Genomic DNA, 13725 nt, shown 5'->3' with positions numbered 1-13725 from the left:
AAACATGCATTGCATTGTTTAATTCATACAAAAAACACTGGCAACAACGGTAGAGGGTGAAGCTAGAACTTCTCTCCAGTACAGCTTTCTTTTATAAATATTGACAGTGTTTTGGCACAATTTAGACTGAAGGTTAAAGTTTTGACCAGGGCCGCCCACGAGGGGGGTTTAAAGGGAGAGGTTTCTGGAGCCCCGTTAAATCGGGGGCGAATGGAGGTCAGTAAAATCATGGTCCATTGCAAAGCTAAGCTGGGATAACCATGTTATATTTTAACCTGAATAATATCCACTCTGATCAGAGCAACAAAAATTATTTTATTTATTAATGTAGTACCTCAAGTGTGGGCGCAGATAGCCCATATAAGGTTGCTCTTTCACCACAAGTCATTCCTCTCTCTCTCGTGGTGAAAAAAGGCTATATTTGAGAGTTTTTTAAGCATACTTTTGGACTGAAAACTATAAACATGAAATACCCAACATGGAGAAATTTCTTGACTGTCAGTTTTGGTTGAAATAACAATGTCCAAACCAGGGGTGGGACCAGAAGTGTTATATAGCTTCTACTTCAGCGGGTCCAATGGCATGCATTTCCTTTTTTTTTTTTTTTGTTTTGTTTTTTGTTGTTTGTTTGTTTTTTTGTTTGTTTTTTCTTGTCAGGCAGGTAAACGTGCTAATTTCAAGCAATTTTCAATTTAAAAAAAGTATAATTAAGGTGTCAACAATCATAATTTTTGCGTAAATAGTGCAGTTGGACTAAGAAAAAAAGCATACTTTCCAGCATTATTTTAAAACCTTATTGTTCTCAGTGTCCTCTAAAATTATGAAAAATTATCATATTTAATAACACAGACAGAGTCAGGATTTATGTAGTATGGAAGAATAAATAGGAACTACTTATATTAAAAAAAAGCATAAAAAGCAAAATGTGGAGTTCCAGATATAAATTTATTTATGAATTTGTATAAAAATGTTCATATCTAATACACTGGTAAGAGTATTTTTTTGTATTGCAGTCTGTTTGAGCCCTTTAGTGATAGAAATATGTTTAATCTGTCTATGTAATGTTCAACAGAGTCTTTTTGTGTATTAGAATTGTGTGTTTTTGTTTTATGTATCACAACACTCAACTGCAGCATGCTTTTTTTTTGACAACCTAAAAGATTTTCAGGCCTTTAGAAAACATTTAGGGAACTAGCTTCCTCTTGTTCAACCTTGTGCCAAACGTTGCCAATGGTTTTATGCAAATTACACAGAATTCTATCTGGCTTGGTTAAAGATCAGACTGCTGAAACATTTCCTACTTATTTGCGCAATTTAGACACTTTCACTGTATGTCTAAATGCACAGACTTTTGAAACTTACAGTTAAAAATGTAACGCAATTACAGTGACACAAGTAAATGTATCATGTTCCTTTCCTTTTCCTGCACTGTACTTTAAGTTAACTTCACACTAATTATTTTGGTCTTTTATTTTAATAGATTTATTGAGTAACAACTCAATTACTTCTGTAACTCTGTATTTATCAAAGCAACGTTACTGTTCACCCCTGTGTATTAAACATTTTCTGATATTGCAAGTCCTTGCAGACGTACCAAACTTTTGGAGTTGCGCGGTTCCACCTGACAGACAGCGCTCAGGGAATACAGTCATAGCGACACAACAAGAGGAGGGTGAACGGCGACAGATCATAAAAACACAAACTTGTGATTAACAAGATAATACACAAACTAACCTGCTGATTAAAAACACAACAGAAGACACTACTGAGTATTTATCACACGGGTTTACTGTCTAATGAACGGCTGATAATTTCTCCTGCGATGTTTTACAGACAGGCAGGTTTAAGGACACCTCTGTGGTCTGTGGGGTCCTCAGACTCCGTGGGACTGAATGAACGCTGACAGGTTTGTTTATTACACCAGCGAACACTCTTTGTTTATTTTAACATTAACGGAATAAAACCGTTGATAGAGGTTTATTCGAGGTTTAAATTTCAAGGCCCAAGTTTAACTCCAGCTAATAAAATACACTTTAACTTCACCGCCTCACTGGAACTGAGATCACAGTAAGGTAAGCTAACGGCTAACTGATACTGCAACACTGTTATTGTTTATTACTTCATAACTACTAACTACAGCTAACTAAACTAACTACCAGCTTATATCACTGCTATAATGTCTGTTTATTAATTCAGCTGGTATATATTTAACAGGACAGTCTTAAACAACATGCAGATGTTCTCCTTAAATTAAGTTTTTTTTAATTATTATTATCATTAACATGCTTTATCAATTATTGCACCCCGACTCAGTTTGTGCTGCAAATATTTTTAAAATTTTAAAACAAATTATTGAATTTTGTAAACTTATATTTTGAAGTTTAATGCATGAATCTTGGGCACCTTGAGGACAAATTATTTAGCTAAATTAACTAAAATGTTCTCTTTAAACAGTTTTGTGCCCTTATAGTAATTAAACCAGAGTGGTACTTATTCCAGTTTGATTGGTTAATTTCAAAAAGAATTTCTTTCCTCAAGAAACTGTCATTTTAACCAAACTTTTCTTTATAGACTAATAGAAGTTTATTTTTATGTTCATAATAAAACAGTGACTGATGACTTTTTATATTAAAAAAATTTAAAGTGCACCAGGTCACATGACATCTGTCTTTCTTAGACTAATCCTAAGTTAACATTGTTTTAGATTTGTAAGCCTCTGTAAAACTAAAAATGTATTAATATCTAATTATTCCGTGAATTTAATTCGTGTGTTAAGTTTTTGTTCTGTAGATTTAAAGAGTCATTATTATCACTCTGTTCATCCCACCTTGTTAATGTGACTGATGAATAAATCAAATCATAGAATCAGATTAGTTTGCTGGAGCTGTTTTCTCCTAACCCTTGCAAAGCAGATGGATATGCCCATTTCCTTGTTTTTCACTGGCGAATCCATCTTGCAAAGCTCCCATCTAATCCATTTGGGCTTGGTTAGAAAGTGACAGGACCAATCAGCAATGAGGGGCAGTACTTTCAGGCGCAGCAGAGTCGTGACATAAACAAGCAGCAGCAAGAGCTGGTGCAGTTATGGAGGAAGAGATTAGCATGGATGCTGCTAAAGCGCCAGTTTTATCAGAACTTGACAACATTTCTTCGTTAAAAGAAGAACAAAGAACAGCAGTGAGTTGTTTTCTTTCCAAAAACGACAAAAGTTGAGGACTTACATGTCTATAGTTGCCATGTTTCGCGTTATTCCTCAGTAGCTGCGTAGGCACAGCTCGATAGCGGCTATGTCACGTGTTTTGTTGCTCTGATTGGCCCGTAGAGATGTGACAGACAGAACGTTCATCCAATTACACTCCCAGTTTTTTTCAAAGCCTCAAATATTTCCTATTGAAGTTTTCCCAGATGGATGTGTTAAACAAATCCATCTGGCGTGTCAGGTTAGTTTTCTCCTTGAATCTGAAAGGAAATATTCAACAAATAACTCAAATAAAAAACGTAAAATCTATAAGGTTACCTGATTGTCTCTCTCCTCTTTGCCACAGTGAACTGGATTTGGGTTTAAAAGGAGTTTTATCATGTTTTATATCCAATAATTATCAATGCTGACCCATATTTACTGATAATAGATTAGTGAGCTTTGCTTCTTTAAGAAGGACTTGCTGGTTGCACCGGCCAGGAAGCTAGGCTATACGGCATAACAGATGGGTGCAATTTCTCTGCGGTATTTCATAACATTTTGGAAAAAATGGGCCACAAAACAGTGTTGGCACAAACGTACGCACTATCCAAAAATTTTGAAGCATTTTCCTCTATACAGGAAAGCTTCTGTGTTTTTTTTTATTTATGTTTTGCAATGCAGGCTTGGGCTACCTGTTCTGTGCTCTTGCAGTAAAAAAATACGTGACAGAGTGAGATAGTGTTTAGAGTTCAGCAGGAAAAGTGTTTAAAGGTTTCACCAACAGGAGGGTTATAATTCAGTACGTGAGTTTAGGCAGCTGACCATGTGGTTCAGAGGTGGGGAAAACTGTAATTCACTTATAGATTTACAGAACTGTAAAGTTAACATGAGTTAATTATCTCACTCCTTTAACCGTGCGTTCTCAGGTGAGGCGTCCACCAGTCCTCCAGCTTCGTCTTCTTCTGTGGTGGAATCATGGAGCTGGCCTACGTGTGTGAGTGGGAGAAACGTCCTAAAAGTACTCACTGTCCCTCCATCCCACTAGTCTGCTCCTGGTCCTGCAGGAACCTGGTGGCCTTCACTACTGACCTGAAGAATGAGGATGACGATAAAGGTACCAACAGACATAATGCTGGCCTTACACTAGAGGACTTTACTAAAACTTTTAAAAGACTGTAGAAAGACTAACATCTGAGATCCTCTCAGATCTAGAGACGATTAATCAGCAAGTCCTGGAGTTTTAAGCTCAGACTAAGATTTAGCAAAGACTGATGGTCACTAACTACAAGACTAGAATACGATTCTTTTAGAGAAAAAACAAAGCAACTTTGCAAATTACTACAACTGGAGAACTATCCCAGATACACTTAAGAATACACAACTATTTAAGTCTCTTAGGCCAGGATTATGGCTCTCTCTTCCATCAGCAGGATGGAATCATTTTCTGCCCTGAAAACTAAACGACATGGACCCGTTAGAACCAGAATGGTTCTGTTGGTTTACTCAGTTACAAACAGAGTTTAATTCTGTGTTTATGTTCCAGATGTTAGTCACATGATTCACATCATCGACACAGAGCACCCCTGGGATGTTTACTCCATCAACTCTGGACACACTGAGGTCATTTCCTGTCTGGAGTGGGACCAATCAGGTGAGTTGACATCTGTCTTAGTGAATAATGTTTCATGTGATGTCGGCAGAACACCTGAGCGGTCTGTCAGAGAGCTTTCCTTCTTCTTCTGTAGTGATTACTATGTCAGATTAGACGATCACTGAGCCTTAAATTAAAAAAATTAGAGACACGACTGTCTACAAGGATGTATCTGACCATCATTATGGCATGATGCTGATGGGTACTGAAGCCTTATACTGTTGATCCGGCTATAGCCATGCTTCATTACATGTAGTCTGACCCTGGTATCAGTGAGAATTATGTGTTGTATTCGTCTGTAGGCTCTCGGCTGCTCTCAGCAGACGGCGACGGTCAGATTAAATGTTGGTCGATGTCTGATCACCTGGTGAACAGCTGGGAGAGCGTCCTGTCGTCATCTCTGGATGGAGACCCCATCGTGGCTCTGAGCTGGTTACACAACGGCGTGAAGCTGGCTCTGCATGTGGAGATGGTAACAACAACATGCTGTTTATGTATGTTAATGAGTCTGTCTGACGGTGATCAGGTTAAAATCTCCTCTGTTCTCTCTCGGTTCAGTCCGGTTCTACAAACTTTGGGGAGAAGTTCTCCCGGGTGAAGTTCTCTCCGTCTCTCACTCTGTTCGGGGGGAAACCGATGGAGGGCTGGATGGCGGTGACGGTGAGCGGGCTGGTCACCGTGTCTCTCCTGAAGCCGGGCGGGGCTCTGCTGACGGCGAGCGAGAGTCTGTGTCGGCTGAGAGGCCGTGTGGCGCTAGCTGATATCGCCTTCACCGGGGGAGGGAACATTGTGGTCGCAGCCACAGATGGTAGCAGCTCATCACCTGTCCAGTTTTACAAGGTAAGAGCCAGAACCACACCTAAGGATCTCAGAGATCTAAGTGTTCCTGCTCACCTGTTCCGTGTTCTCAGGTGGTCGTCAGCGTCGTGAGTGAGAAGTGTCGCATCGATACCGAACTGTTACCGTCTCTGTTCCTGCGCTGCACCACCGACCCGCTGAGGAGGGAGAAGTACCCCGCTGTCACACACCTCAAATTCCTCACCAGAGAGAACTCTGAACAGGTAACCAAGAAAAGTTAAGAACCAATCACGGAAGCCAGGAGAACCTTTAGAACCAGGAAGAACTCTTATTAGTAAACCAGGAAGAAATCTTAGCATTAAACCCGGAGAACCTTTAGAACCAGGAAGAACTCTTAGCAGTAAACCCGGAGAACCTTTAGAACCAGGAAGAACTCTTAGCATTAAACCAGGAGAACCTTTAGAACCAGGAAGAACTCTTAGCAGTAAACCAGGAGAACCTTTAGAACCAGAGAGAATTGTTCACAAGTAACTAGGAGAACCTTTAGAACTAGGAAGAACTCTTAGCAGTAAACCCGGAGAACCTTTAGAACCAGGAAAAACTCTTAGCATTAAACCAGGAGAACCTTTAGAACCAGGAAGAACTCTTAGCAGTAAACCAGGAGAACCTTTAGAACCAGAGAGAATTGTTCACAAGTAACTAGGAGAACCTTTAGAACCAGAGAGAACTCTGAACAGTTCTGTAGGAGATGAAAGTTGAACTGCTGCATATTTTTGATTAATGTAATTTGATTTTAGCTAATAAAAATCTTTAGTGAAGTTAATTAGAACCTTGAACCGCCGTAGAACCATAGAACCTGACATTCTTTGTGTCATTCAGGTTCTGTTGTGTGCGTCCAATCAGAGCGGCAGCATTGTTGAGTGTTGGTCTCTGAGAAAGGAGGGACTTCCTGTCAACAATATCTTCCAGCACCGCTCACCTGTTGGTAAGACTCAAAAACTGGTTCTGACTGGTATGGGCTGGTTGTGAATGGTTCCTTAATAACTGGGGTTATCAATGTTCTCCCTCTGTCTCCCGTGTTTCCCGTGGTTCAGTCGGGGAGAAGCAGCCGACCATCCTGAAGTGGAGGATCCTGACCACCACCAATGACCTGGAGCGAGTGTCTGCCGTAGCGCTCCCTAAACTGCCGATCTCCATCTCCAACACGGACCTGAAGGTGGCGTCAGACACCAAGTTCTGCCCTGGACTCGGTGAGGAGAACCTGTCAGGATACTGGAACACGTTTAAACTAAAATGGTTGCTGTTAGGTATGGGTGCTGGGTATGTGGACCGAATGGAATCCTGGGTATAACGGCTTTTTAAGCAAATTAAGACTGGCCGTGTCTTCAACCATTCTCAATTATATATTTATATGTTTGTTAGCAGCCCTCTGTAGCACTTTGGTTGGCTTATGCTGTTTTTTTAATGTGCTTAAAGAAATAAATTTGACTTTGATATATGTTCGGAAAGTAGAGCATCACTGAGCCTAACATTGGAGATAGGACTGACTTTTTTCATGCACAGCTGGTTTACCTGGCTCCAGGTGTGTTTTTCACTCTTAAACCCTCTGAGATCCGGTTCTGTGTGTCCTCAGGTCTGGCTCTGGCGTTCCATGACGGCAGTATTCAGATCCTGCACCGTCTCTCCCTCCACACCATGGGCGTGTTCTATGGCTCATCCTCATCCAACCAGAGACCAGGAGACGAGTCCGCCCTCAAACGCCAGCGAACCGGAGGCCCAGCCCTCCATTTCAAGGCCCTGCAGTTCTCCTGGACCTCACTGGCCCTGTGTGGGGTCGACAACCACGGCAAGGTAAGGGACACTAAACACCTGTAGTTTCATGAACTTGATTTAGTTCCATAAACATGTTAATTTTACACAGTCAGATTGAAAAATAAATAAAATATCAGTTCAGTTTTGCTCAAGAGGAGAGAAGTCTGACCAAGATGCGACTGAAGCATAGACTTCCAGCTTTAATTTAAGAGGTTTCACAAAAACATGGCATTTACCTTTTAAGAATTAAAGCTGTTTTCTCCGTTATCAAACTTATTTGTTTATTTCTGATCCATTGTCTCCACAGCTCCACATGCTGCGAGTGTCACCCTCCATGGGTCAGGTGTTGGAGATGAACACCACGCTGCGCCACCTGCTGTTCCTGCTGGAGTATTGCATGGTGACGGGCTACGACTGGTGGGACGTCCTGCTGCATGTTCAGCCCACCATGGTCCACAACCTGGTGGAGAAACTGCATGAAGAATACATGAGACAGAACCAGGCTCTGCAGCAGGTGAGAGATTTTAGTACAACAAGACTAACGAAACCTCCTCTCACACATCAATGCTGCATTTTCATAGACTTAAATGTTGTTTGTTTGCTCAGAAAAATCTCTGTTTTGCAATAAAACCCACCTATATTTATCTAGCTCTCAGAGAGAGCAGCAGCAGTGAACTGAACTACACTTCCCATAATGCCTCAACCAGTGCATCTCCAGCCTTTAACCTCGGTGTTCTCACTCTCAGGTTCTGGCGACACGCATCGTTGCCGTGAAGGCGTCACTCTGTAAGCTCTCCACGGCCACAGCGGCTCGAGCGTGTGACTTCCACGCCAAGCTGCTGCTGATTGCCATCAGCTCCACCTTAAAGTCTCTACTGAGACCACATGTCCTCAACACGCCTGACAAGAGCCCAGGAGACCGTCTGACTGAGATCTGTGCGAAGAACACTGACACAGGTGAGCATACCTGAGACCAGGCTGAGTGTAGACAGTGAGTTCTGAAACTGATGGGTCTCTGTGTTCCTAGATATCGACAAGGTGATGATTAATCTGAAGACGGAGGATTTTGTTCTGGATGGACCCCCTCTTCAGTCCCTGCAGCAGCTCATCCAGTGGGTGGGAGACTTTGTCCTCTACCTGCTGGCTAACCTGCCCAACCAGGTGAGCTAAGGATTCAAGACAATGAGCATCCTGACTTTTAAACTGAATCTATGATCATAGAGTATGGATAATGTGATTGGTGCAGGGCTCCATGGTGCGTCCTGGCTTCGGCTTCATGAGGGACGGGGCGTCTCTGGGGATGCTGAGAGAGATGTTGGTGATGATCAGGATCTGGGGTCTGCTGAAGCCCGGCTGTCTGCCCACCTTCACGGCGACATCAGACAACCAGGACAGCATGCAGCTGCTGTTCAGACTGCTGACCAAGCTGTGGATCTGCTGTAAGACTTGTTATATCACTGATCTGTTACTGAAGCGTAATTTTACTATAAAAGTGTCCTGATACTAACCCTGAGTTTACTGTGACCGTCACTAACATAGATCAGCTCTGCCCTCCTGTTAGTGATCACAGATGGTTTAATTTTTAATGTTCACTTCCTGTGTATCAGCCCGAGATGACGGCCCCCCCCAGGAGCCTGATGAGACTCTGATCGATGAGTGCTGCCTGCTGCCCAGTCAGCTGCTGGTTCCCAGTATGGACTGGCTCCCAGTCAATGACGGCATCATCGTGAAGCTGCAGGGGAAACACCCTCTCAGACTGCAGTTTGGAAAGGCCTCATCTTTGCCAGGAGGGGGCGCCGCACCGCTGGAAGTATTCACCAGGTAATACACACCTGAACCTGAGACCACAGACTCACCAGGAACATGTTTACTGGTAGACATTTTATCTCAATGAGGCTTTTCCTGCTTAAATCATAAAAAATGATAAATAAATCAGCTTTAGAGTTGGAACATTTGACCAAAAACCTGTATAAAACCGGGGGGGGGGGTCCTGGAGAATGCAGGTTTAAGACACATTAGTGTTTAAGGTATACAAAAGTAGCGTGACACTGTGATGGATGCAGCCTTTGCAATAGGACAGTTGACTGTGAAATTTCATCCCTGCTGGATATTCCACAGTCAACTGTCAGTGATATTTTTAGAAAGTGGAAGAGTTTAGGAACTACTGCAACTCAGCCAAGAAGTAGAAGACCAGGTAACATCATAGAGTGGGGTTAATGACTAAGGCTCATGGGTAAAAGTCTCCAAATCTGCTGATTCTATAGCTGAAGAGTTCTGAACTTCCACTGGCATTAATGTAAACACTAAAACTGCAGCAGGAGCTTCATGAATGGGTTTCCATGGTAACAGCTGCATGCAAGCCTCACATCATCAAGTCCACTGCCAAGCATCAGATTCAGGGGAGTAAAGCTCACTAACACTGGACTGAGGAGCAGTGGAAACTGTGGAGTGACCAGTCAGGCTTCTCTGTTTACAGTCAGATGGGTGAGTCTGGGTTTGGAGGATGCTGGGAGAGCGTTACCTGTCTGACTGTGAAGTTTGATGGAGGAGGGACAATGGTGTGGGGCTGTTTTTCAGGGTCTGGGCTAAAGGCCAATCTTAATGCTTCATCATACAAAGACATTCTGGACAATGCTATGCTTCCAACTGAGTGGCAAGGCCCTTTTCAATTCCAACATGACTGTGCCCCAGAGCACAAAGAAGGACTAGAAAGACATGGTTTGATGAGTCCAGTGTGGAAGAACTTGACCTGACCTCAACCCCATCCAGCACCTGGAACTGGAACAAAGATTTTGAGCCAGGCCTTCTGGTCCAACATCAGTGCCTGACCTTATAAATGCTCTACAGAATAAATGGGCACACATTCCCACAGAAACTCTCCACAATCTTGTGGGAAGCCTTGCAAGAAGAATGGAGGCTTTTATAGCTGCAAAAGGGGGGCAACTCCATATTAGGGTACATGGATTTGAATACAACGTCATTGCAGTCCCTGATGGTGGAATGGACAGGTGTCTGAATACTTTTGTCCATATATTGTATCTTTATCAGTACCTAGAAGGGTTTGTTGTGCAGACAGGAGTTTTTGGCATTCTAAGGGTGAAAACATCACTATCCCGGTAAAAATAAAAAATGTGTGATATGTTTGAATGCAGTATTCTAGTGTTGGTTTCCTTGTGAGCGTTATGGTAGTTTTTTTTTTTTTTTTTTTTTTGAATTGTAATGGATGTGTTTATTTTAGGAGCCAGGGTGGAAGCTGTTCATGCTTTCCTCTGTGCACACCTGTGGTGACTGCAGCAATAATTACTCTTTTTCTCGCTGTGTTTCTAAACCTGAAAATACATGTTGGTGTATTTTTTAAACTTTCTTTTCTCAAGAGAATTTGAGGCTTTCTTCCACTTTAGAAAACATCTTGAGTGCTTGAATCTGGACCATTTATACCAATGTTTTTGGTATTTTTTTTTTACATTCATAACAATCACTGATTAAAGTAATGATGTAGTGCCTTCAAAGACACCCACTTTAAAGTTGTTAATACCCTTTTATAGTTGAAGTGCATCATCTTGTGTCAGTTTTATCAAGAATTGCTGCAGCCAAAGGTGCAAAAGTGCTTGTGTAGCATTTTGAGCAAAAGACCAACAGCCAGCGGATGAAGCTAAATCTCAGCCATGAACAGAGCTCGGCCTATGCTGCAGCTTGAAGAATGAATATCTGATTGGTTAAGATGCTGCTCACCTGTAAATCTAGTCACCCACTTCCCTGCTTGGTTTTGAGCATGGCTGTCTTCATAAGATAGGTTACCAAACCACAAAACAAGGGAAAAAGACATTGATATGCCTTTTTTCAAATGGCCTCTTGTTCTTCCCAGAGGTCAGTTTGGAGTCCTGAACTGTTCCAAGATGTCTGCAGCTGTCTGCATGTTCAACATCTGTTCTCTTTTATTTAGGACTTGATTTCACGTTGTTTGTGTTTATGTTCAGGAGTCCTGGCTCTCAGAAGATGGATAACCTGCGATGTGTTCATATGGGCGTGACTCCTACTGAGGAAAGCAAAGCCTGCACCAGGTGAGTCAACAGGAAGTGATGTCACACTTCAGTCTGCAGGTGAAATAAGTCACAGGTGATGATCAGTAATTATCTAGAGCCTGTAGGTAAGAGACAAAAATTCACTCCATTTAGAGTTGATGTCTATGAGAGGATTTTCAAATTAAAAGCCTGCCACTATCAGTAATGTAAATATGTTTTAATTGACTCTAATGAGCTTAAACACAGGTTATTATAATTATTAATATTGCAGTTTCAGGTGTTTTGACCTTTATAGGGAACTTTAAAAGTGTTGTTTGTTGTTTCAGGTGTGGCTGTGTGACGATGCTTCGCTCACCTAACAAAACGAATGCCATGAAGCAGTGGGAGCAGCGCTGGATCAAAAACTGTCTGTGTGGAGGTCTGTGGAGGAGGATTCCCCCCACACTCACCTGAACAGCACACAAACACAAAAGATTACTGTTATCTGTCTCACCTGTATGTTCGTCTGCTTGTAAATAGTTTTGTTTTTTATTTTATTTTTGTTTTATAATAAAATTTCAAAATAAAATCCAATCTTTTTGTTTTGTATTTATGCATGGATTTATTTGTGGATGGATGGACGGACTGACAGATTTATGGATGCATGATAAATCAGTATCGGCAGAGGGACAGAAAAGAAAAAAGGATGATTAACAAATGTTGGATGTACATTTTCATGGCTGCATGTTTGTGCAGAGACGGTAGGATGTATGGATGATGAATGGAGGATTTTAGACTTGAATGGATGGAGGTTTTTATGGATGTATTCACATATGAATTTGAAAACAGACAGCTGGATGACTGGAGTGGACTTCCTTTCTACGAATGGATGGATGTTTATTGTATGGATGTAAATAGACATTTGGATTCATGGATACAGTGCCGTGAAAAAGTATTTGCCCTTTTCAGATTCCTGATTTTTTTTTTGGCATATTTAACACACCTAAATGTTTCAGATCATCAAACCAATTTTTATATCTCACAAAGTCAACCCAAGTAAATTCAAAATGTAGTTTCTAAATGATGATTTTATTTATTAAGGGGGAAAAAATCTAAACTTATCTGGCCCTATGTGAAAAGTAATTGTTCCCTGAACCTAATAACTGGTTGTTCCACCCTCGGCAACAATAACTGAAATCAAGTGTTTGTAATAACTGGTGATGAGTTTTTCATATCTCTGTGGAAGAGGGTTGGATGGTTTTCCAGCATGAACCGCCAGTTTAAGGTCACACCACAGCATCTCAGTTGGATTTAAGCCACTCCAAAACCTTCATTTGTTTTTTTGTTTTTTTTTTAGCCATTCAGAGGTGGACTTGCTGGTCTGTTTCAGGTCATTATCCTGCTGCATAACCCAAGAGCGTTTGATCTTGAGGTCATGAACTGATGGCCGGACATTGGCCTTCAGGATTTTCTGGTAGACAGCAGAATTCATTGTTTCATCAATCACAGCAAGTGGTCCAGGTCCCGAAGCAGCAAAGCAGCGTCAGACCATCACACTGCCACCACCATGTTTGACTGTCGGCATGATGTTCTTTTTATCAAATGTGTTATTTTTACTCCAGATGTAACAGGCCGCACACCTTCCAAAAAGTTCAACTTGTGTCTCGTCAGTCCACAGAATATTTCTCCAAAAGTCTTGGGGATCATCAAAATGTTTTTAGTCAAATGTGAGACGAGCCTTTGTGTTCTTTTAGTCAGCAGTGGTTTAGGCCTTGGAACTCTCCCATGATGCCATTTTTGCCCAGTGTCTTTCTTATGGTTGAGTCATGAACTCTGACCTTAACTGAGGCCAGTGAGTCCTGCAGGTCTTTGGATGTGGTTCTGGGTTCTTCTGGGACCTCCTGGATGAGTCGTCGTTGCACTCTTGGATTCATTTTGGTTGGCTGATCACTCCTGGGAAGGTTCAATGCTGTTCCCAGTTTTCTCCATTTGTGGATAACGGCTCTGACCGTGGTTTGCTGGAGTCCCAAAGCCTTGGAAATGTCTTTGTAACCTTTTACAGACTGATAGATTTCAATCACTTTGGTTCTCGAATTTCTTTGGATCGTGGCATGATGTGTTTCTTTCTGAGATCTTGTAGCCGACTTCACTTTGTCTGACAGCTTCTATTTAAGTGATTTCTTCATTCAACAAATCTGGCAGTAATCAGGCCTGGGTATGGTCAGTGAAACTGAACTCAATCACAGTTAACTCATGATTTAACAAGGGGGGCAATTACTTTT

General features: G+C 41.7%; 1 protein-coding gene across 2 annotated transcripts; it reads left to right on the top strand.

The window, feature by feature from the left end:
* The first annotated feature begins 1833 nt into the window (after window positions 1–1833).
* Window positions 1834–12000, top strand: med16 (mediator complex subunit 16). Of its 2 annotated transcripts, none has more exons than XM_041790768.1 (16): window positions 1834–1906; window positions 4108–4295; window positions 4725–4832; window positions 5135–5304; window positions 5391–5672; window positions 5744–5893; window positions 6510–6615; window positions 6725–6880; window positions 7264–7481; window positions 7750–7956; window positions 8189–8399; window positions 8470–8603; window positions 8689–8881; window positions 9050–9263; window positions 11420–11503; window positions 11791–12000. In XM_041790768.1, the coding sequence occupies exons 2-16, from the start codon at window positions 4157–4159 to the stop codon at window positions 11915–11917; spliced, it is 2499 nt and encodes an 832-aa protein (XP_041646702.1). In that variant the 5' UTR covers window positions 1834–1906; window positions 4108–4156; the 3' UTR covers window positions 11918–12000. The 2 variants fall into 2 exon arrangements, with proteins under 2 accessions (XP_041646702.1, XP_041646701.1); XM_041790767.1 differs by having other exon boundaries at window positions 1865–2072.
* The last annotated feature ends 1725 nt before the right edge of the window (window positions 12001–13725 follow it).

This window comes from Cheilinus undulatus, linkage group 7 (genome assembly GCF_018320785.1).
Source record: "Cheilinus undulatus linkage group 7, ASM1832078v1, whole genome shotgun sequence".
Taxonomy (NCBI): Eukaryota; Metazoa; Chordata; class Actinopteri; order Labriformes; family Labridae; genus Cheilinus; species Cheilinus undulatus.
The sequence above is the reverse complement of the archived record's forward strand: the minus strand, read 5'-3'. Positions and strand labels throughout refer to the sequence as shown.